Raw genomic sequence first — 26096 nt, 5'->3', positions numbered from 1 at the left:
CCTTCGACGGAAGCAGTATATACATGTCGTAAAAGTGTCGTGTAATTGGTGTATTCGGAAGAACGGGTGTGCGGCTTGAACATGGTGAGAAGAGGGTCTGTCGGAGCCTTATATGGGGGGCATAGGAAGGACTCAGAGCTTGACCCCATTTCTTTTTCCTTACACTTCCCTTGTTTATTTGCATTCGGAACTTAGTTCTTAAACGGCTCTGAACCGAGCTTGTTGTGCTTTAAGGAGTGAGGAGAGGGGTTGGGTGTTTGAAGGAAGAAGAGAATGGACAAGAGAAAAAGTACTTTAAAAAGATACAATGTACGCTTTTAACTCTAAAATTTCTGTTTCAAGGGAAAGCAAAAGAAAACAAGAAAGTATGCGACCATGAAGCGAATGCTTAGTCTCAGAGATGAGAGGCTGTGAGTGTCCAGAATCTTTTGGGTTCTTAAGACTGCCCAGAGATAGAGAAGTCACGAGGGGATAAGTAGCAAATATTTTTGTTGTTTTGTTTTCTCTTATAATATTGTGTCTTAGATTTGTGTCGCAGGAGATAATAGTCAGATGTGTAATAGTCACCGCGCTGCTGAGCGACTTTGCTGGGAAAGGCCATGGGAAATAAACATTTCTTAAGTGTTCACTTTGTTCCGCTCTTGTTATGTGCTTTGTCACATTTAAACATCATAACAATTGTGTGATGTAGACACCTTTATGTTCTTACCATTACATTGCTACATTCCCCAGAAAAAGATGTTTGTTGTCCTTGAAAGATGGTGAAGTCAAAGACCATGTGTTCAGCACTTGACACTTAAACTTTTTTGAAAGAGAATGAGAAAACTCCCAAATGACTCCATGTTATAAATCTTATATGAATCCAGATCACTGTGGAAGAAAAGAATAGAGAGAAATTCTCTATTATAAAGAGGACCTAAATAGTTGTTCTGCTTCTGTCAAGACTGGATAGGTTATTAAATAAGGACTGGTCTTCATTGTTTTTAAATTTCACAAAAACAGAATGGTCATGAGAGCCTCCAGAGTTAGTCTTCCAAGCCTTTGATGTGGATTTATTAGGGACTGAAGATGTAACTTAGTGATAGAGCACTTGCTTAGCATGCATGAGGCGCTTTCACTTTGATCTCTAACACCAAAAAAAAAAAAAAAAGCAAGCCATTGGTGTGGATTAATTATGTCCTTTATAGGAATGAAGCCCCACTGATAATTTCTACTTACAGTTAAATTTTGTATATGTCTTGTGATTTAGCACCATCTCCCTTTTTTTTTTTTTTTTTTCCCATACTGGATGCTTTACCATTGAGCTACATCCCTTTATTTTGAGACAGGAACTTGCTAAATTGCTGAGGCTGGCATTGAACTTTGCAATTCTCTGCCTCAGCCTTCCAAGTAACTGGGATTACAGGAATATACCACCATGCCCAGCTGTCTAACCCTTTATAAGAAGCATTTGGGAAAACGCCATTCCCTATCTACTATTAAAACATTTGAGTCATCAGAAGATAAATATCAACAACTTCTTTGCTCACTTCTTGGGAGGGATTTTGGTCCTTGATATGAAAACTTCTTGCTAAGAAAGACACTATAGTTTAACCAACATTTACCCATTAACAGTTTTTTGGATTATTGGTTTTACTGAATAATTTTGATAGTTCCAGACTACTTTCCACTACAGTTATTTGCTCAGAAAGTGTAGGCTGATATTAACATAAAAATATAACAAAATGGATTTGCTCTGTAGGAAAAAAATAATGGAACTTTTTAATGAGCTAACTACTGTAATATTTTTCATCTCTCCTGTATTAACTTTTTTTTTCCCCCAGTAAAGAAAAGGATAGATTAAAACCAAAAAAGAAACAAAAGAAAGATCCCAGTGCACTGAAGGAAAGAGAAGTGTGAGTAATCAAAAACTTTAAGTTTTCTTTTAAACCTGAAAGGGACAGTCCAAAACCTCTTAGAAATCCAGGCTTTCCATAAGCTGATTTACACAATCATTTGTTAGTAAGTCTGACACATTATGCAAATAAGAGTGGTATTGCTGAGCATACACTGATGCCAGTGGTTTGAAGGTTTTGGGATTTCATAGAGCTGTAAGATTTCCCTAAAATCCTGGGAATATAATCTGAGAGTATTAGGATTTTTGTTTACCAAGAATCTTTTAGAAGACATAATTACCATTGTTTAACGCACCAGCATTTCATGAAATAAAGATTGTTTTAAAAAATAAATAAATACTAATGAATAAATAGTATTTTCAGAATAAGGTCATTTCTTTTAATAAATATATTTAACTTTACAAAAGCCTTACTGCATTTTCTTTGTTTTCTCAACCTGGTCCATGGACTAGTATTTAAACATTTGGGACTTGTAGATGAGAAAAAGGCCCTGCTGTATTACATAATCCTAACACTGGACAAACTGTTCTCTTAGACCACATTTTGTACAACCATTTAGGATCCTATGAGAATAGCAAACTTGGTGTAGTATTATTCTGATTAAGATATCAGTATTCTACTACTTGTGTCCATGGCTACTCTGCTTCTGATAGAAAAAGATCTGTGTTGAATAATTGCTTTTTTAAATCTGTGGCAAAACATGCTAGTGTACAATTAAGATAAGCTTTCACAGGATGGGGTTGTGGCTCAGTGGTAGAGCACTTGCCTTGCATACGTGTGGCACTGGATTCAATCCTCAGCACCACATTAAAAAAAAATAAAGTTAAAAAAACAGATAGAATTTTAAAAAGAAATAAGCTTTTTACTTTCTTCCTTGCTTTCCTGTTTAGAACTTATTCCCAATGAATAAGAGAAAAGGAACTTAATCTACAGTGAACTATCCTCAGCAAAGACTTCATTTTCATTTTTTGTTCATACCAAAATATCAATGTAGACTTTTTTTTTTTTTTTTGAGTTCAAAGCCAGCCTTAGCAATTTATTTTTTTTTTTCCAGAGAGAGAGAGAGAGAGATTTTCAATATTTATTTTTAGTTTTCGGCGGATACATCATCTTTGTTTGTATGTGGTGCTGAGGATCGAACCCGGGCCGCATGCATGCCAGGCGAGCGCGCTACCGCTTGAGCCACATCCCCAGCCCCTCAATGTAGACTTAACTTTGTGTTCTTATTTTTCTTTTTATTTCAGCCCCCAACACCCTTCCTGCTTATTCTTCCAATACAATACACAATTGGGCCCACCTTATCATATCCTGGTTGATACCAACTTTATCAATTTTTCCATTAAAGCCAAACTGGACTTAGTGCAGTCAATGATGGACTGTCTGTATGCCAAGTGTGAGTAACATACTTTTACATTTCTTTGACATTTGTTCAGAATAATCATATTTATCCAAAAATATGAAAGAAGGAGATAGGATTTGCGATGAATGAATTGCCATTTAATTTGCAATGGTTATCATAGAAATGACCATTTTTAATGAAATGTTAAGCATACATGACTAGAAGTAATTGAACTTTCACAATTCAGAAAACAGTGCTTTGGCCATCATTATGGATATCAATTCTGAACATAGAAAGGGAATTTTATGTTTTAGAATTTGGGATTTTAAAATTCTAGGTATATTAAAGTGTATTATAATTTTTCAGTATATACATTCTTTTATATTAAGGAGTGTAGAAAATCTACAGACATTTTGTCATTTACAATCATAGAATCAGAAGTTGGATGATGGTTGATTTCTAAGTTTATTCAGATGTTATTTATTTGTACTAAAACGACCTGAGGTAATATATTTACACCTAGATGTGCAATTTACCATTAATAAAGTTCCCTTGTATACTTGGGTTATCTCCCTTCACACAATTTTCCAACACTACCATGAACAGGCAAAAAAATGTAGGCCATAACTTCCTAATAGTAAGATCTGATAAGTTTAAATTTGTGTATTTTCCAGTCACCTGATAAAAAATACAAATGAAAATTAGGCTTGTACTTTGTCATAAAGAATAAATTAGTGGAATAAAAAGGGAAAGTTTATACCTCCTTTAATCTTTTTTTAAATATATTTTTAATTGTAGATGGACACAATACCTTTATTTTTATGTGGTGCTGAGGATAGAACCCAGTGCCTCACACAAGCTAGGCAAGTGCTCTAACACTGAGCCACAACACCAGCCTCCTCTTTTAATTTGTAAAGGATACTATAGACACACCTTGTGTTATTGTGATTTTTAAAATTACACTTCACAACTGGTGTGGTGGCACACGCCTGTAATCCCAGTGGCTCGGGAAACTGAGACAGGAGGATCACAAATTCAAAGCCAGCCTCAGCAAAAAGCAACGTACTAAGCAACTCAGTGAGAGCCTGTTTCTAAATAAAACACAAAATAGGGCTGGGGATGTGGCTCAATGGTTGAGTGCCCCTGAATTCAATCCTTTGAACTCCCACCCCCCAAAAAAAATTACACTTCACAGACATTGCATTTTTTACAAGTTGATGATTTATAACAGCCCTGCATAGAGCAAGTGTTTGAGCACCATTTTTCCTATAATATGTGTCCTCTTGGTAACTCATGATATTTCATATATTTTCCTTATTATTATATCTGTTTTATTAATCGGTGATCAGTGACTTTTGATGATATTGCTGTAAATGGGAACACCATGAACTGTCCCCATATAAGAAGGCACACTCAATCCATAAATGTTGTATGTGTTCTGATTGATCCCAACTACCATTCTACCACTTCTCTCCCTGTCCTCAGGCCTTCCTATTCCCTGAGATATAACATTATTGAAATTAGAATACTTAATAACCCTACAGTGGCTTCTAGGTATTCAAGTGAAAGGAGGAATCATATACCTCTCCCTTTAAATCAAAAGCTAGATGCTGTTAAACTTAGTGAAGGTGTGTAAAAAGCTGAGACAGGCTGAAAGCTAGACCTCTTGTGCCAAAAGGTAGCCAGAATTGTAAATACAAAGGAAAAACCTTTTAAAGAAATTAAAAAGTGTCAAAGTGCTATTCCAGTGAACACATAATTAGTAAGAAAACAAAACAATCTTTCTGCTGATATGGAGAAAGAAAATCAAACCAGCCACAACATTCCCTTGAGCTAAAACCTAATCCAGAGCAAGGCCCTTACTCTCTTCAATTCTCTGAAGTCTGAGAGAGATGAGGACACTGCAGGAAAAACGTTTGAGGCTAGCAGAGGTTGGATGAGGCTTAAGGAAAGAAGCCATCTTATTAAAATAAAGTGTGAGATGAAGCCTCAAGTGCTGATGTAGATGCTACTGCAAGTGATCTAAAGGACCATCTAAGACTATTGGTGAAGGTGGCTACACTACACAACAGATTTTCACTGTTGACATGATAGCCTTATCCTGGAAGAATATACAACCTAGGATTTAAATAGCTATCAAGAAGTCAATGCGTGTCTTCAAAGGTCAGATTGACTCTGTTATTAGGGGCTTATGTAGTTGGTAACTTTAAGTTGATGCCAATGCTCATTTACCATTCCAAAAATCCTAGGGCTCTAAGGAATTATACTAATCTACTCTGCCTGTGCTCTATAAATAGAACAAAACATGTACAGCCTGAGGAATGAGAAGTTGTGATCCATTTGTGTTCAATGTGTCAAAATGCATTCTACTATCATGTGTAACTAATTAGAACAAATTTTTTTAAAAAGATATACCAATAAAAAAATAAAACAACAAAACCTGGATAACAACACATTTGTTTATAATATGGTTTACTGAATGTTTTAAGCCTTCCCAACAATGATGATAGTTTGCTCTCCAGCTTTCCGTCAGCATTTCTCAGATCTCTTAAAAAAAAAAAAAGAAATATATATATACCTGGTAACCCAAGAGCTCTGATAAAGATTAATCTTGTTTTTGTCCACTAGGAGAATATCCTTCTGAAGTCCATGAATCAAGGAGTAGTTTTTTGAATATTTTTTTAATTATACATGGTTAAAATATTTTGTTTACTTACTTTTTTATGTTGTGCTGACGATTGAACCCAGTGCCTCACATGTGCAAGGCAAGCACTCTACCACTGAGCCACAGCCACAGCCCTTAAGAAGTAGTTTTGACTTTCAAGTTTATTATTAAGAAATACTTTTAGTAAAGTCCTAACTGCCATTATCTTTTTCTCTGATAGATCTGGACCTTTCCAGATTGAATGAGGTGCCTTTAAGAACATTCATGGGCTGGGGTTATAGCTCAGTGGTAGAGCACTTGCCTAGCATGTGTGAGCCACTGGGTTTGATTCTCAGCACCACATATAAATAAACAAGGTAAAGGTCCATCAACAACTAAGATATTTTTTAAAAAGAACATGCATAATTTATGGGAAGAAGTTAAAATATCAACATTAACAGGAGGTTAGAAGAAATTGATTTCAGCCCTCATAGATGACTTTGCGGAGTTCAAGACTTAATGGAAAGGGATGATTATAGATAAGCATGTAGCTGGGTGCTGTAATTGCATGCCTATAATCCTAGTTATTTGGGAAGCTGAGGCAGGAATATTGCAAGCTTACATACAACCTGTGAAAGATGGAAGTTATTTTTATTAAAAATGAAAATAGATCTTATTTTTGTTCTTTTCAAAAAAACAGCTCAGTAGTAGAATGCTTGCCTAGCGTGTGTGAGGCACTGGGTTTGATTCTCAGCACCACATATAAATAGATAAAGGTCCATCAACAACTTAAAAATTTTTCTAAAACAGCTTTATTAGGATAATTCATATACTGTTCACAATTTAAAGTGTACTGTTCAGTTTCCTTTATTGTAGTCACAAGAGTTATGCATCATTAATCACAACAATTTTAGAACATTTTCATGACCTGGAGAAAATCCCTGTGCCTGTTAACCATCACTCCACAACCCTCCTCATTCTCCCCATCCCTAGGCAACTACCAATGTTCTGTCTTTATAGATTTGCTTATTCTGGACATTTCTTGAAAATAGAGTCATAATATTTGGTCCTCTTTCATTTAACATATGTTTTCAAGGGTTGTTCATGTTATAGCATATATCACCACTCTACTAAGTAGAAAGTGTTTGTTTTGATTTATATCTCTTTAATTAGGAGTAAGATTGAGCATCTTTATGCTTATTGACCATTTCTATGTCCTAGTCTATGAACTGAAATATAGCTTGGCAGTTAAGATCCCTAGTGTAAGGGTTGGGTATAGCCCAATGGTAGAGCACTTACCTAGTCTACATGAGGCCCTGGATTTGATTCTCAGAACTGCAAGGAGGAAGAAAAAAAAAAAAGATCCCAGAATAGACTATCAAAATCTTGACTTCACCATTATCTATCTAGTTACTTTTTTGCATCTGAAGATCCTTATCTATAAAATAGGAATGATGATAATTATGACAACAATGCTACCTGGTAGGTGTTATTATGAACACTAGAGTGAGACAGTTCTTATAAAGTACTTAGCACAGTGTCTGGCAAATAGTAACAATTACAAACTATTATTATAATAGCTGAGATATTTCATTTATAGGAATACATTAAGAAAATTAGCCCTTTTGACAAATGTGTAAAAATATTTTTCCCACCTTATTTTTTAGTCTGCTGTGGCTTTTGGTAGTTGTCAAGTTTTCTTTTATTTGTGTGATTAAATTTGTGTTTTTTGTTTAATTTCATGGCTTAAATTTAAACATTTTTTCCATCTACAAATTACAGAAAAATAATAACAGGATTCGGCTTAATTTTTTCCCCAGCATTTATGACAGGTGCTTATTAAAGTCTATGGCATGTCTTTGTGACAATTCCCTAGTTACTTTATAAATAGGGATTTTTAATTTGTTATTTTCAGTTATACATGACAGTCTTCTCTAGATCTTAGCTGTTATTCCAGAAGTTTCTTGGATCTATTAAAGACTGACCAGGACATAATTCACATAACTTATCCACAAGTTCTGTTGTTAACTTTTTTGTATTTTTTCCTGGCAGGTATCCCTTGTATAACTGATTGTGTAATGGCTGAAATTGAGAAATTGGGGCAAAAATATCGAGTGGCTTTAAGGTAAGAAGGATCTAGTCTAGTTTTATTTTAGATTGGTATACTGAAGATTTTTTTATTTTTTTTTTATATATTTAGTTGTAGATGGACACAATGCCTTTATTTTATTCATTTATTCTTATGTGGTGCTAAGGATTGAACCCAGTGCCTCACATGTGCTAGGCAAGTGCTTTACCACTGAGCCACAACACCAGTCCTTGGTATAATGAAGATTCTTTTGACCCTTCTTCGTCTCTTTGCCTTCCAAAGAGTGATTGACCAATTAGACAAAATAAAAATTAAACAAAACTTTTATGATTTTAAAAATTAAATAAAGTTTAAAAGATTTTAAGCTCAACCTCTTTGAACAAAGCTACTTAGTCATATTGATCTTGTGACTCCTTTTAATTTCCTCTCAATTTTTCCATTAGAAGTTATTTATTAGTTTGTTTTAAAGACATCTCTTTCAGTATCTCACACTTAAAATGTACACATTTAAAGTTTTGAGTTTACTCTAGAAAATTGAATTTAGAACTTTGAATTTAGAGTAGGCATTCTCAACATGTGTCCATGGACTTCTGAGTCCCAGAGACTTTGGCACAAAACCTTTTATTCACAAAACTCATTTTATAATAATAGAGCCATTGTTTTTGTCACTGTGTTGACATTTGCACTGATGACATTGCTTATGCCTTAGTATGAATCAAAATAATGGGCTCCTACAAGGCTAGTAGCCGTTGTATTCCTCACTGCTCTTCACTGGCAGTTTTTTTTTAAAAAAAGCCAGAGTTGCTTAAGAATGTCCTTGAAACTAGCTATAGTGGCACACACCTATAATCCCAGTGGCTGGGAAAGCTGAGACAGGAAGATCGCAGATTTAAAGCCAGCCTTGGCAACTTAGCAAGACTCTCTATTAAAAATAAAAAGGAAATGGCTGGGAATGTAGCTAAGTGGTAGAACATCCTAGGTTCAATCTCCAGTGAGGCAGATTCCTTAATGAAGCAGTAAAATTTAACTTCATTATATCTTGACCTTCAAATACACATCAGTGTTCTTTGTGATGAAATGTGATACATACACAGAGCACCTCTGCTACTTACCAATGGACAAAAGTTATCTCAATGAAAAGTATTGTGTGTGTGTTTGAGTTGGGAGCTGAACCAGCTGGTTTTTCATGGAATGTCATTGTTTCTGTGAAGGAACAACTGATAAACACTGGTTATTTAGACTTTGTTATTTGGCAAACATTTTCTCAAAAATTAACAGTGGTGTCAGGCATGGTGGCACACACCTGTAATCCCAGTGGCCTGGGAGGCTGAGGCAGAAGGATCACGAGTTCACAGCCATCCTAGCAAAAGCCAGTTGCTAAACAACTCAGTGAGATCCTGTCCCTAAATAAAATACAAAAAAGAGGTGGGGATGTGGCTTAGGGGTCAAGTGCCCCTGAGTTCAATCCCTGGTACCAAAAATAAAAATAAAAAATAACAGTGGTGGCCGGGGCTGGGGATGTGGCTCAAGTGGTAGCGCGCTCGCCTGGCATGCGTGCGGCCCGGGTTCGATCCTCAGCACCACATACAAACAAAGATGTTGTGTCCACCGAAAAATAAATAAATAAATATTTAAAAAAAAAAAACAAAACAGTGGTGAACACATCACTGCAAGGAAAGCAACTTACCATATCAGTCACCAGTGATAAAATTCAAGCTTATGGTGAGCTTATCACATCCTCAATATTAAAGACCTTCTTATTGTTCTTATTGAGACCAGTGGAGATAACAGGTGTGATGTTTTTTCATAACGTATAATGAAAAGTGCCAGGGCTGGGGATGTGGCTCAAGCGGTAGCGCGCTCGCCTGGCATGCGTGCGGCCCGGGTTCAATGCTCAGCACCACATACAAAGATGTTGTGTCCGCCTAAAAACTAAAAAATAAATATTAAAAAAAAAAAAAAAGTGCCAATAGTTGGAAAAAGCAACATACCTCAACTAATGAGTGTTTTCTAAGTCACTTATGAATGATGTCACAAAATCATGCCATGGCTAAAAAAACATGTTCAATAGACCAGTGTATTATTTTTGTCACCTTTATGGAGATATAATTTCTATACAATAAAATTCACTAATTTAAATTTTATAATTTGGTGAGTTTGGCATACGTATATAACAATAGGACTTCTATTATAGTCAAGAAATAAAACATTCCTGTCTAGAAATTTTATTTCATTTATAGGAATTCTAGAAAAGGCAAAACTAGAATAGAATACAGAGTAGTGGTTTCCTGGAGCCAAGAGTAGGAGCGGGGATTAACTGCAAAGAGGCATGAGGCAGCTTTTTGTGGAGAAGAAAATGTTCTATTTCTCAGTGGTGGAAGAAGTTCCATGGATATATAAGTCTGTTAAAACTTATGCAAGCATATCTCTATAACTAGAGATTTCTATTATATTTCATTGATATAAAAAAAGATGATTTTTTAAAGGCAAAAGAACAAATGGAACATCTTAGATAGTATTGTTTAGGTCAGTAGGAAAGTAATAAATTACTAAAATACTGATTACATCTGTAGGAAGAAAGAAAAATTGGATCTGTATCTCACATAAAAATCAATTCCAGGTAGAGGAAATATCTAAACTTTTAGTAGAAAATATAAAGAATATCTTAATGAGCTGAGGGTGGGTAGGACTTCCTCAAGAAGTCCAAACTATAACAAAATTAATCAATTTGACTATATGGAAATTGAATGCTTCTTTATAACAAAAGATACCATAAGCAAAATTAAGACAAGCCAGAGACATTGAGAAGATATTAGTAACACATGTAATGAACAAATGGCTTATTTTCAAACTGTATGAAGAACTTCTATATATATCTAAGAAAAAGACAAATAATCCTTAAATTCACAGTGAGATGCCATTTCATACTCATCAGGTTGGCAAAAACAAATTAAATCTGCTTGACAATGCCCAAAATAGTTGAGTTTGTATAACAATGGGAATTCTCATACTCAACTACTATTGCTGTCAATGTGACATGACTTTGGAGAGCAATATGGCAATATCTGGTAAAATCAAGGTTGTCCATGCTGTTCCAACACTGTCTTTCAACCTAGAGATCATAGTCTGTATGTTGTGAAATCAGTTTAATGAGTCACAACTAATATTGTTTTTAATGTAATAGAATGTTAGCATGCCTTGCATGAGGTAAGAGTTGAATTTGAATACTGTTTCACAAAACTCTTCACTTTTATAAGCTTGTGTATAAAAGTGCAAAGTGAGTGTTAGTAAACTGCATTCATACTGTGGCTTCTGGTAATACAGAAAGGCACTGCCATAAAGAAACTCACACAACAATTGTAGAGTCAAGTTTTGGAATTTTCTTATGTAATAGCAAAAAATTATAGGTAGCCAAAGGTCCTTTAAGGAGAGAATGGACAAATTATGGAATGTTCATGAATAAAATACTATATAGGAGTGAAAATGGGTGAACTAGAGTTATAATTGTCAATATGGATAAATCTCAAAAGCATTATAAAACAACCAACCAAGAGCATACATTTATCTAAAGTTTAAAAACATGCAAGCCAATATTACACTCTATATAGGTATGTACATATGAAATCTTACATCTGTAGTAAAGTGTGTGGGGATGATAAATATAGAATGAAATTCAGCATAATAATTATTTGTAGTGGGGTAGGGAGGGACTGGGGATTGAACTCAAAAATACTTTACCACTGAACTACATCCCCAGCCCTTCTTATTTTTTATTTTGAGACAGGTTCTTGCTAAATTGCTTAGGGCCTCAGCCTCCCAACTCGCTGAGATTACACCACTGCACCTGGCTCTTTAATGAAAATTTAATCTTCATCCATTTTTGCATATCTGAAATAATTCAAATTAAAAGGGGAAAAGAGGTAATTATTTTTAAATAATATAAATAAATAGTGGGAGGCTGGAGTTGTAGTTCAGCAGTAGAATGCTTGCCTTACATGTATGAGGAACTGGGTTCAACTCTCAGCACCACATATAAATGAGCAAATAAAATAAAGGTCCATCAACAACTAAAGAAAATTTAAAAAAATAAATGAACTGTGGGAGAGGGAGGGAAATATGGGCACAAGTTTGTTTATGTAGAAAAACAAATGGGGTGTTAGCTAAAAGGAAGGGCTAATTAATTTTTTTTTTCCTTTTTTATGATGGGAAAGTACTAGAGCATGTTGGTCTGTCCCCAGAAAAGAGCCAGTTAAGAAGAAGAGATAATTCCAAAAGTGAAAGGTGTAGCCAAAGAGCCAAGTCACAAGACTGTTGCCTACATCTTTTCTCAGCTACCAGCCTGTCTTCCTTCTAGTGTATCCTCCTTACCCAGCATGCTAATTCTTCCCATGATAGAACTTGGTTCATATCACTCTTCCCTCAGAAATCTCTTTTGGGCCAGGTGTGGTGCTGCATGCCTGTAATCCCAGCTGCTCAGGAGGCTAAGACAGGAGGATCACAAGTTCAAAGCCATCCTCAGCAAAAGCAAGGTGCTAAGCAACTCAGTGAGACCCTGCTTCTAAATAAAATAAAAAATAGGGCTGGGGATGTGACTCAGTGGTCAGGTGCCCCTGAGTTCAATCCCAGTGCCCTACCCGACAAAAAAAAAAAAAAAAAATCATTTTTGGTACCAGGGATTGGTACCCAGGGGTGCTTAACCACTGAGCCACATCCCCAGCCCTTTTTTATTTTGAGATAGGGTCTTGCTGAGTCGCTTAGGGCCTCACTAAATTATTGAGGATAACCTTGAACTTGGAATCCTCCTGTCTCAGCCTCCTGAGCTACTGGGATTACAGGTATACACCACTTTATTTAGCCCTTGCCTCAGAAATCTTATACTAACTCCCACCACCTTTGTCATGAAGCTCACACTCCTCAGCCTGGCATTGGAGATTAGCCTTATTTTACCCTCCTCTCCATAAACACTTCTCCGCCAGATGTGCTCACTCTTTCCTGATCAGCAGCAAACATTTTATTGTTGGATGGTGCCCTGTTTGGAATATGCCTACCCTCACTTTGCTTGGTATATTCTTTCATCTTCATTTTATTCATCTCCATGTCTTTTTCTAAATTATCCAGCCCACATTGATCTAGCACTGAACTACTGCAATATGGAGTATTTTTGTTGCGCTTGGTACCTGTGTGCTACCTTGTATTTTTATCCATTTCAGTGACTCATCATCGTTGTGTAACAGAAAGAACAGAGCCCTAGGAATCACCAACTCAGGATTTTTCCTTTTTCAGATTTATATGAAAATAATACATTTTAATGCAAACAGAATAAATATACAGATAATTAAAGAGTCCTTCTCCACATTCACACTTTGACCATTTTCCTATCCTCAGAGTGATAATTAAAAAATCTTAGTTTACATATTTTTTCAGACCCTTTTCTATGCAATGTGAGTCTAGAGAAAGAATACCTGAGAAGGGAATTTTTATTTTCTTAATTTAATCGTGTGTTCATTCATACTTTTATATATGCATTTTTGCTTATATATTGTTCGTTGGCCTCCTATGTTTACTGTACAGTTTAGTATAGGTCCTTCCACATTCATACAGATAGCTCTACCTCCCTCTTTTTTTTTTTTTTTTTAAATAGGACAGGGGTACCCAAATATCTTAACTTTACCTTGTTGCTGGATATTTAGAGTGCCTTCTTTTTTTACTGTTATAAACCACACTGTAATTCCCATCTTTGTGCCTGTCTTCCAGTACATTTGTATAAAACAAATGAACTGTCAAATTAATTTGGTTTTGAATCCTGGCTTTTCCCAACTATGTAGGTTTAAGCAAATTAACTTCTCTGAACCTGCTTCTTCTTTAAAATGGAAATATAATTCAGACTTCTGCGATGATTAATTGACTGCAGGCATACCACCAGTTATCAGTCAGCAAGCTTTGACTCCCAGCTCTGAAAGGTGTGTTTCTAGTTAAAAGATAAGCTTCAGAAGGAGAAGGTGCCTGAAAATCTGCAGAGGTCATGTTGCTTTCACTTCACTAATTGAGGCACAGGAGATTATCCAGTTGCTTGAGTGTTTTCTTTAATCCACTTTTATAACCCTGCAGGATTGCAAAGGATCCCCGGTTTGAACGATTACCATGCACGCACAAAGGAACCTATGCAGATGACTGCTTAGTACAAAGAGTAACTCAGGTATCATAAGTTTTTAAATGTTTACTTCTACTTTAAAACAAAAAAGGTAAACTATTATCTCCTGAATGTTCATGGTCAGTAAAGTATCTAGAAATATAAATTATTTTAAAAATTATATAACATCAATTCACAAGAAGCATAAATTTCCTCATTTACTTGAGAAAGTGGATTGAAAATTTATATTCTAACCATAATGGGAAGAGCACAGGTTGGGGATGAAGCATGGTTTCAAATCTCAGCACCTGCACTGCCTGGGGATGTGATTTGGGTTACACTGGTTATGTTCTATTTTTTTCTGTTTGTTTGTTTCTTTTTAATTGGAGCTTTGTAGTTATACATAGTAGTTGGGTTCATCCTGACAAGACTCATACATGCATGGAATTTGATTTCATTTCATGATACCCCTCCTTTTCCCTCCTGCTTTTTCCTTCCGTCCTCCCTCCCCTTTTCCATTCTCCTTCTTCTACTCTACTAAACTTCCTTTCACTCTCTATTAAATTATAATTGATTGATTGTTTTTTTTTAAGTCACTTTTTTTCTTTTTTTGTAGTTATAGATGGACACAATACCTTTATTTTATTTACTTATTTTTATTTGGTGCTGAGGATCAAACCCAATGCCTCTCATGGGCCAGGCAGGTGCTCTGCCACTGAGTCAGAACCCCAGCCCAGTTAATTGGTTCTTTATGTTAGCCTCCTCTTCCCTCCTCCTTTCCTTTATTGTACTTCACCTTCCATATGTGAGAGAAAACATTCCACCATTGAGTTTGGCTAATTTCACTTAGCATGATATTCTCTATTTCCATCCATCTACTTCATTTTCAAAAGCCACAACTTGATTTTTATGGCTAAATAGAACTCCAGTGTGTGTGTGTGTGTATGTGTATGCATATGTATACATACACATCACATCTTCTTAATCCATTTATCTATTGACAGCATCTGGGTTAATTCCATAATTTAGCTATTGCTAATTATGCTGCTATAAACATTGTTGTGGATATATCATTGTAGTATGCCAATTTTAGATCTTTTGGGAAAATACCAAGAACTGGGATATAGCTGGGTCATATGGTGGTTCCATCCCTTATTTTTTGAGGAATCTCCATAGTGCTTCCCAGAGTGGTTGTATTAGTCTGCAGTCCCATCAATAGTGTACAAGTGTACCTTCTTCTCCACAACCTCACCAGCATTTATTATTGTTGTATTCTTGATCATTGCCATTCTGACTAGAGTGAGATGAAATCTTGGTGTAATTTTGATTTGCATTTCCCTGATTACTAGATGTTGAACACCGTATATTTGTCAGCCATTTGTGTTCCTTCTTTTGAATAGTTTCTGAGTAGTTCTTTTGCATTTATTGGCTGAGTTATTTGGGTGTTTTTTTTTTTTGTTGTTGTTGTTTGGTTCGTTGCTTTTTGGTGTTGAGTTTTTTGAGTTCTATTGTATATTCTGGATATTAGTACCCTCTTGGAGGAGTAGTTGGCAAAGATTTTCTCCCATTCTGCAGGCTCTCTCTTCAATCTCTTAATTGTTTCCTTTGCTGTGCGGAAGCTTTTTAATTTGACAGCATCCCACCTATTTCAGATCAGGTATTATGATGCCTTCTGCTTTGCTTTTCTAGATTAGTATTGCTTTGTCTATTCTGGATCTCTTATTCTTCCAAATGAATTTTTTTTTTTTAGAGGGAGAATTTTTTTTAATATTTATTTTTCAGTTTTCGGTGGACCCAACATCTTTATTTTATTTTATGTGGTGTTGAGGATCAAACCCAGTGCCTCTCGCATGCCAGGCAAGCACTCTACCACTGAGCCACAACCCCAGCTCTTGACTATATTAATTTTGCCTATCCAAGAACATAGGATAGCTTTCCCTCTTCTAAGTTTTCTTCAATTTCCTTTTTGAGTGTTCTGTAATTTACATTATAGGGCTTTTTTACCTCCTTGGTTAGATTAATTCCCGAATTTTTTTGTTTGTTTTGTTGGCTGGTCGGTTGGGGTTTTTTGTTTTTTTGTTTTGTTTTGTTTTTGAGTTATTATGAATGGGATGATTTCCCTAATTTCTTTCTTGACTGAATCATAGAAAAGCTATTGGCTTATGGTTGTTGATCTTGTATTCTACTACTTTGCTAAACTCATTTATAAGCTCTAAAATTCTTCTGGGAGAGATTTTTGAATCTTCTAGATAAAGGATCATATTGTCAGCAGATAGTTTGATTTCTTCTTTTTCTGTCTTTGAATCCATGATTCTTTATCCCTCAAATCTCTAAAATGGTTTGGGTTTATGTAGATATAATCATATATCAGATTCCACCTCCCTATGATTCTAAAATAAGGTTCCATTTCCTCCTCATGCAGGAATTTTGTCCTTTTCCACCATGCCTAACCCAAAAGTGTTTCTCATTTACATCAAAATCTGTCTCACACTTATCCTGGAATAAGTAGGTTTTGAATTGTTCTATTCTGACCTCCTTGTCAAGTGCCACACGAACTTCTACTACAGGTAACTCTTATAAGAGCCTCTCTTGGGATAGGGGTATAGCTCAGTAAGAGAGCTTGCCTATTATGCACCAAGCTCTATGTTCCTCAGTTCTGCTTAAAAAAAAAAAAACTCTTCTCCCTTGCTGAGGATAATCATTTTCATCTGGTGATTGTTCTGTGTCTTTTTAGCCACTTTCTCATAGGTGGGGCCAGCATTGCCCATAATTTCCCACAGCCCAGCAGGCACCACACTGCAACTTTTTGTAAAACTCAATGGAAATTTGGATATGACAAAACTAAGGTACAACACAAAATGTTGCAGCTTTCAGAGATGCTAAGCTCAAACTATGGGTCCTGGATATCCTGTTCTGGGCTCCCAGCCCAAGGAGTAGCCTACCTCCACATTGAGAGGCTTTAAAGCACATCTAAGCCCTGAGATCAGGGAAAGGAGAGAGCTGTGCCCTAAGGTAGAAAAGTCTCTTATATTTATGAGACAGAAAACAGCTTGTGGCTTATAAACAGTTTTTTACCTTCTTCCCCTCAAGATTCTTAGAATCATATTCAGCCTAAGCAATTTATTATGTATTTATAAATATGAGCTCCTAGAGCACAGTAGCTACTCAACAAATTGTTATAGCCTTCCTTTTTCTAGTTACTGTGAAAAATGAATGATTCTTAAGATTAGTCAATAGTTGTGCAATTTTCCAATAGTCATTAAATACACTTAGTGAGCTCTGTATGAACATCAATGGATATCTCTTTCAGCACAAGTGTTACATCGTGGCCACAGTTGACCGTGACCTTAAACGAAGAATCCGGAAGATCCCTGGAGTTCCTATCATGTACATTTCTAACCACAGGTAAGAAATTTCTCTTGGGAAAGTAACTAGAAGAATATAGTTGATGTTAATTTAAAAAGAGTTCAGGCTGGGTGTGATGGCTCACTCCTGTAATCCTAGCAATTTGGGAAACTGAAGCAGGAGGATCCCAAGTTTGAGGCCAGTCTTGCTCTTGGGAGAACTCAAGAGCAACCTAGTGAGACATGGACACAATACTTTTATTTTTTATTTATTTATTTTTTAATGTGGTGCTGCGGATCAAACCCAGTGCCTTCCACAATCGAGGCGAGTGTACTGCCACTGAGCTACAACCTCAGCCCCTCCATATCAATTTTTAAACAATAAATGCAGCAACCCGGGGTTTGGTTTTCCCTAAATGAGGTCAAGTTATAAGGTTATAAAAGGATTTCAAAGAAGTTACTATATCAAATATTTACATGATTGTATTGAAAAAATGAGACAAAGTATCAAGAGCAAGGATAGAAAATAAAGATAGGATTTAGGAATGAAGCAGACACTCAAATTGTTAAATAAGAATAGATACATTGCTTTAAATACAAAGCATTATTTTAAATCAAGCTAATCTTTTTTGGCCAGAAATACCTTTTTGAAAGATATGTTTTTTTTTTAAGATTTTTTTTTAAAGATACTTTGATTAGCACCTCATTTGGGAAACTAATAGCTTATTTAAAAAAAAAAAACATTCTTTAGTGTTCTTGTAAGTTTCTGGGTCAAACTATAAATGACCAGCTTTTCAGCAGCTTGGGGATCACAGTGTGGTGAGAATATGGGCTAAGAACTTGGGCTTCCCTGGATTCAGACATTGGCTCCTTTACTTGCTAACTTTGTGAATTTGAAGAAAAAGATAATATAGTCAGTGTTTTGATGTCAGTCACTCATTATGGGATCCCTCTAAAATATTCCCACTGACAGAAGAAATTCATGGTGGGGATAAGTGTTATAATGAGTAAAGGATGAGTTTTTAGATGGGATCTACCCACCTTTCTTACCAATGTTGATTTTCTACCCTGAACAGATACAACATCGAGCGTATGCCAGATGATTATGGAGCCCCTCGGTTCTGATTCTTACAAGACAAAGTCCTCTATCTTCCTTCGACCAACTTTCTCAGTTGCCAGTTCAGTAAACATGCTATAGAATATAGAATAATTCCTGTAGCATGAATTATTTGCTCTGTTATGAGCTAAATATGATTAAATATACTCACTTCTTGATGCTTTTTGAAAATGATATTTTGTAGCCTTTAAAAATTTGTTGCATTTTTTAAATAAATCATATGTTCCAGTCATTATTCACATGATTAGATTTACTCAAAGTTTTTAAAGTTTATACTCAGTACTTAATAAGATTTGGTCCTGCCCTCACAACACTAAACATGGTTGAAGAGAAAAACATGCAAATGAATAAATACAGTAAAATAGTGCTAGGGTACAAGTATTATGCAAGTTGTGGGCACATGAAGGAGAAAGGAAGGATTTCTTTTTATTTGGTTTTAATAGGAAGGGAGGAAAGGCTAGATGTGGTAATGTTTGAGTTAAACTTAAAAATAAATGAGTGCTTACACAGTAAACAAGACAAAGAAGATGAAGCACAGGAAGTAGTATGAATATGGAGACATGAACGTGATTGACTTGTACAGATAATTGCTGGAAAAACTTTATGACTAGAACATAGGAAATCATGGGGCAATAGGGGATATACCCACATCTGAGACCCATGAAGTGGGAGGTAAAAAGGAGGGGGCCTTATTTATCACCAAAGGGTTTGGACTTATCCTAAGGTCAATAAGGTGTTCTTAAATTGTTAAGCAGTAAAGCCAGGCACAGGGAGTGCATGCCTGTAATCCAACAACTTCGTGTAGGAGGATCACAAGTTTGAGGCCAGCCTTAGCAACTTAGCAAAAACCCTGTCTCAAAATCAAAATAAAAAGGGCTACAAATGTAGCTTAGTTGTACAGCACTCCTAGATTCAATCACTAGTACTGAGGGAAAAAAGAAGCAGACAGGTAATATGATCAGTATAGATATTTTAAAATGACTACAAGGTAATGTAAGAATAGATAAATAGATCATTAAAGCACAGTGGAAGGTCCATAAATAAGCCTATGTATTTATGGGAATTTGTTATATTAGTAAGTTGCTATTTCAAATCTGTAGGACAAGGAAATTATGTTAGAATGCCAAATAATGTGAAGTCATCTATTAGGGTTAGAATCCTGATTCCACCAGTTATAGTCTGTATGAGTTGGGTAAACCACATAACCATTTGATACTTTCCTTATTTCTTCTTTAAAATGTTTTATTTAATCCTCAAAACAAACCTGATAAGGTAAGATTAAATTGAGTAATACCTGGCCCAAGGAAGTGTTGTTCAATAAATATTAGTGATTATTGGGCTGGGATGTAGCTCATGGCAAAACGTCTGCCTTGCATTCGTAAAGCCTGGGTTCGATCCCAGTTCCAAAAAAGACAAATAAAAAAAAATCCCACTAAATATTAGTGATTATTGCATTATTGCAATGGCAAGGTGACTATATTTGGAGAAGAAAAATATTAAATTCTTATTTCACATGATTCATGAGAATATACTTTAAAGTAGATCAAAGACCTAAATTTTGTTTTGAACTAAGAAGTGTTAGAATAAAGAAAAATGTGTTCCTAACTTTTAGGTAGAATTCTTCAATAAGAAGCACAACACCAGAGGGTTGGTGTTGTGGCTCAGTGGTAGAGTGCTCGCCTAGCACGTGCAAGGTGCTGGGTTCAGTCCTCAGCACCACATAAAAATAAATAAATAAAATAAAGGTATTGTGTCCAACTACAACTAAAAAAAAATTTTAAAATAAAGAAGCAGAACACCATAAATAAGTTTGAATATATTAAATTATAATTTTCCATGCAAGACACTCCTCTCCCTAAAATAACAAGTGGCTGATAAAAAGATATTCTAAAATAATACAACAAGGATGTAGGGAAATGGGTACTCAAGTCATGCTGACAAAGGTATTTACCCCAAGAGAGATGAAAATGTGTTTACAAAAAGGCTTATACACCTATGTTCATAAATTCAAAAAGCAAAAACTTAAAACAACCTAAATATCCATCAGTAGGTAAATGAATAAACATATGTGGTATGTTCATACAGTGGAATACTATTCAGCAATGAAAGCAATCAACTACTGATTCAACAACATAGATTAGTCTCAAAACAAGTTGAACAAGAGAAGCCAGGTATAAAAGAATATACACTGTATGGTTCTGTTTAAATTCTAGGGAAAAAATAAATCTAAAACTATAGAAAGTAAATTATTGATTGCCTAAGGTCAAGATGAGGATGGCCAGGTATAGGCACAAGGGAATTTTGGGGAGTCCTGGAAATGGTGTTTGTTATGATGGTTACTTGAATATATTGATTTGTCAAAACACATTGAAGTATATATAGAATGGGTGTCATGTTGTATGGAATATTTGCCTCAGGAAGAAAAGAAGAAAAAGACATGCAAAAAAATTTTTTTAAATATGTTGTTTGAATATGCAATATGAACAATATTGGGGTTTTGCTTGTGGGCAATTTTGTGGAAGTTCCACATACACTTGAAAAAGTCTTATCAAGATAAATGTTTTAATATCCATAAAATCTACCCAATTGCTTAGGCCTTCTCTATCCTTTTCATTTTTGACACTTTGATCTGTCTCAAACTGAGAAAAATACATGAGGATTTCCTAATATTAGTGTATTTTGTCTATTTCTCTTTGTACTTTCTTAGAGTTTCCATTTCATAAGTTGCTACTGTGAGCCAGGAGTGGTAGTGCATGCCTGTAATCCCAGTGGCTTAGGAAGATGGTGAATTCAAAGCCAGCCTCAGAAACATAGTGAGGCCCTAAGCAACTTAGTAGTACCCTGTCTCAAAACAAAGGGCTAAGGATGGGGCTCAGTGGCTAAGCGCCTCCTGAATGATATCAATTCTGGGAGTGTGCTTGTCTTGTTTCTATCCAATTATTGTATATTTGGCATATGAATGCTGATCATTGTTCTTTTGGTGCATAGGTCTCTAGATCAAGAAAAGCCACACCTCCTGATACAGACACTGTTATATATACCCCTTGTTGTAGGGACTGCTGTACATAACCTTTGAGTATTGCCTTGACTGGACAGGACTTTGAGATTGTCTCTGTAGCAGAAGAGGTTGCATATACTTTACCTGTGGACGGGAGAGTGAGTTTAACATTTGGTATCTACAAGAGAGTGTGGCATTCAATTGTGCTGCCCACCAATTATTTCTGGCTTTTGTGTGGACCCAGGTTGGAAATGCTCTTCTGCACCATCTTTGAAGCTAGGTGTGGCAATGTGACTTGCCTTGATTAAGATGATATGTCATTTCTAGGCAGAAGCTTTAAAGTCAGTGTGTGATTATTGTGCTCCCTTTGCCCTGTGTTGGCAATCATGAAAGCATGGAGATGGAACCTTGCTTGGCTTGGGGCCTACAGAACATCCCAGCTGGCCCAGGATTGGAATATCAGGATGAATAATAAATACGAATTTGTTTAAAAAAAAAAAAAAACAGGAATTGAACCCAGGGGCACCTAACCACTGAGCCACATCCCCAGCCCCTTTTTTTTAATATTTATTTTTTAGTTTTAGGTGGACACAACATCTTTATTTTACATTCATGTGGTGCTGAGGATCAAACCCAGTGCCTAGTGCATGCTATGTGAGCACTCTACCACTAAGCCACAACCCCAGCCCTTTTTTATATTTTATTTAGAAACAGGGTCTCTCTAAGTTGCTAAGGGTCTCACTAAATTGCTGAGGCTGGCTTTGAACTTGAGATCCTCTTGTCTCAGGCTCTCAAGCTACTGAGATTACAGGCATGCACCAGTATCCTCAGCTGTTTGTTTTTATTACTGTAGCATAATTTAGCCTACACCAACTGATAAAGCGTGTGTTAAAAGTCCAAAAGCAAAAAAAGCAAAGGTATCCAAATGAAGAAAGTTAAAATTATCTCTATTCACAAGTGATGTGATCTTACGTGTAAAGAATCCACACAAAACAAAACAACAGTTACCTTGCTATTATTTGAATGTCCTTACCAAAACTCATGTTGAAATTTGATCTCCAGGGCTTGGGATGTGGTTTAGGGGTAGAGCACTTGCCTCACATGGTTGAGGCACTGGGTTCGATCCTCAGCACCACATAAAAATAAATAAATATACTGCGTCCATCTACAACTAAAAATAAATGTTTAATAAAAAAGAAATTCGATCTCCATTGTCAGGTATTAAGAAGTGAGACCTTGGGCTGGGGATGTGGCTCAAGCGGTAGCACGCTCGCCTGGCATGCGTGCGGCCCAGGTTTGATCCTCAGCACCACATACAAACAAAGATGTTGTGTCCGCCGAAAACTAAAAAAAATAAATAAATATTAAAAAAAAAAAAAAAGAAGAAGTGAGACCTTTAAGAGATGATTAGCTGATGAAGGCTCCACCCTCATGAATTGGTTAACCTATTCATGAATTGATGGGTTAATGGGTTATTTTAAGAGTGAGTCTGTTAAAGTTTGGGCTTATCTCTCCTTAAGATACCCAGTGCCACCTGAGGACTCTGCAGAGCCCCCAACAGCAAGAAAGCCATCACCAGATGTGATCCTTCAACATTGAACTTCTCAGGCTCCAGAACAATAAAAAATAAATTTCTCTATAAGTTATCTGGTATGTGATATTCAATTATAGCAACAGAAAACAGATTAAGACAACTAATAAACAATTTCAGCAAAGTTTCAGGATACAAAATCAGCATTCCATTATCAGTTGCATTTCCATTCAATAACAATGACCAATCTGAAAAAGAAAGTAAAAAACAATCCCATGTCCTACAGCATCAAGAAGGATAAAACACTCAGGAATAAATCTGACCAAGGAGGTGAAAGATTTGTATAACAGTTCCCCCTTATCCATGAAGATGTATTCTAAGACCACCAGTGGATGCTTGAAACCACAGTAGTACCAAATTTTATATTGTTTATACTGTTTTTTCCTAATCCGATTTTCCAAGTATAAAGTTTTATAAATTAGGCACAGTAAGAGGTTAACAATGATACATATAACAATATATTGTAACAAAAGGTATATAAATGTGTTGATGCTTGGGTTTGGATTGTGGCTCAGCAGTAGAGCACTCCCTGGCCCATGTGAGGCCCTGGATTCAATCCTGAGCACCACATATAAATAAATAAATAAGTAAAATAAGGTATTATGTCCAACTACAACTAAAAAATAAATATTTTTTTAAATGTGTTGATGCTTGCTCTTTCTCCCTCAAAATATTTTGTAATGTACTTACCTTCCTTCTTGTGATAATATGGGATGATACCATGCCTGCATGCTGAGATGAAGTGAGGTGAATGCCAAGACCTAATTATATAACCTAATGCTCTTAAGCTTACCTAAGAACATTGGGCTACTCTGTAAGGGCCACTTGAACACACACACACAATTCCTGATTGCAAAACATAACACAAAGGAACAGTGATCAAGACTGTGGTAAATAGCATAAAGACAAATATATAGTAAAAGTAAGACAGGCTGGGCACAGAGGTGCATGCCTGTAATCCCAGTGGCTCAGGAGCTCAGGCAGGAGAATCTCAAGTGAAAAGCCAGCCTCAGCAATTTAGCGAGGACCTAAGCAACTTAGTGAGACCCTATTTCTAAATAAAATATAAAAAAGGGCTGGCTAAGCAGTTAAGTGCCCCTGGATTCAATTCCCATTATTAAAAGAAGAAGTAGAAGAAGAATAGAGAGCTCAGAAATAAACTCTTGTATATATGGCCAAATGATTTGGGGGTGGAGGGGAGTGTTACCGGGGATCTAACCCAGGGTTGCTTTACCACTAAGCTACATCCCCAACCTTTTTTATTTTCATTTTGAGGTGGGATCTTGCTGAAACTTGTTGCTTAGGGCTTCACTATATTGTTGAGGCTGGCTTTGAACTCCTGATCCTCCTATTCAGCTCCCAAATTGCTTGGATTACAGGCTTGTGCCAACATGCCTGGCTGGCCAAATAATTTTTGATGAGGGTGACAAGTCAACACAAAACATAAAGGACAGTCTTTTCAACAAATGGTGTTGAGAAAACTGGATATCCACATGTAAAAGAGTGAATTTGATTTTTACCTTTTACCATATGCAAAAGTGAACTAATAATGGATTAAAGAGCTAAATGTAAGACCTAAAAGCATAAAACTAAGAAAAAAAACATGGGAAACTTTGGGACATTAGATTTATTGGGTATGATATCAAAAGCAAAGCAAAAACAGGCAAATGAATCTCCATTAGGTTTAAACACTTCTGCCATCAAAGGAAACAATGAGCCTAGAAGGAATGGCAACCTATGGAATTGGAGAAAATGTTTATGAATTATAAATACTTGAGGGTTAATTTCCAGAATTTATAAGAAACTTCAACTAAAAAAAAAATGACCCTAGTTTTTAAAATGGTCAAAAGACCTGGATAGAAATCCTCTGGAAATTTAGAAATGGCCAGCAAGCATATGAAAAGATGCTCAGCAACTCCTCATAGGGAGAAATGCCAATCGAAATCTTAATGAGATACAACCTCACACTCATTAGGATGGCCATTATTTTTTTTTAATTATTATTATTATTTTTTAATATTTACTTTTTTTAGTTTTCAGCAGACACAACATCTTTGTTGGTATGTGGTGCTGAGAATCGAACCCGGGCCCCACGCATGCCAGGCGAGCATGCTACCGCTTGAGCCACATCCCCAGCCCCAGGATGGCCATTATTTAAAAAAAAAAAAAACAGAAAATAGCAAGTGTGTGGTGAGGATGTAGAGAAATTAGAACCCTTATACATTCTTGGTAGGAATGTAAAATAGTACAACCAATATAGAAAATATTATAAAGGCTCCTCAAAAAACTAAAAGTAGAATTACTATACAATCTGTCAATTCCACTTCTGAGTATATTTCCAAAAGAGTTTGAGGCAGGATCTTTTTTTTTTTTTTTAGGCAGGATCTTGAAGAAATATTTGCCAGTAGTTGGGGGAGAGTTGAGAATTAGTGTTTAGTGGATATACAGTTTCAGTGTATGAAAAGTTACATGTATCTGTTGCACAACAATGTAAAGATTTAAATTTTTGCTGGTTAAGATGGTATCTTAGTTTGTGCTACTATAACAGAATACCTGAGACTGAGAAATTTATGAAGAACAGAAATTTATTTTCTTAACAGTTCAGAATGAATCTGAGTACTCCAAGATCAAATTGCTATGAGAACATTCTTACTGCATATATTTATGTATTTATTTTAAAACTCATAGCATTAAACATATCATCTACTATAGTTTGAATGTTTCTTCCCCAAAATTCAGATGCCACCAAATAGCTTAAGAGGTGGAAACTTTAAGAGTTAATAGGCCATGAGGGCTCCTTTGTACCAGAGATTGAATCTAGGGATGCTTAACCACTGAACCACATCCACAGCTTATTTTATTTTATTTATTTTATTTTGGGACAGGATCTTGCTAAGTTTCTGGGGGCCTCACTAAATTGCTGAGCTGGCTTTGAATTTGCGATCCTCC

The 26096-nt window shown here is 35.8% G+C and overlaps 1 protein-coding gene across 1 annotated transcript; it reads left to right on the top strand.

Annotated features, from left to right (window-relative positions):
- The first annotated feature begins 104 nt into the window (after window positions 1–104).
- LOC124090295 (rRNA-processing protein FCF1 homolog) lies at window positions 105–18797 on the top strand. The gene is made up of 7 exons (XM_046440869.2): window positions 105–410; window positions 1824–1895; window positions 3140–3288; window positions 7931–8003; window positions 14076–14163; window positions 17408–17502; window positions 18518–18797. The coding sequence occupies exons 1-7, from the start codon at window positions 376–378 to the stop codon at window positions 18564–18566; spliced, it is 561 nt and encodes a 186-aa protein (XP_046296825.1). The 5' UTR covers window positions 105–375; the 3' UTR covers window positions 18567–18797.
- The last annotated feature ends 7299 nt before the right edge of the window (window positions 18798–26096 follow it).

The sequence above is a fragment of the Marmota monax genome, unplaced genomic scaffold, assembly GCF_021218885.2.
Source record: "Marmota monax isolate L192 unplaced genomic scaffold, Marmota_monax_Labrador192_F-V1.1 WCK01_AAM20220418_F8-fsc00017, whole genome shotgun sequence".
NCBI classification, from domain to species: domain Eukaryota; kingdom Metazoa; phylum Chordata; class Mammalia; order Rodentia; family Sciuridae; genus Marmota; species Marmota monax.
This window is presented reverse-complemented; position numbering and strand designations above follow the sequence as displayed.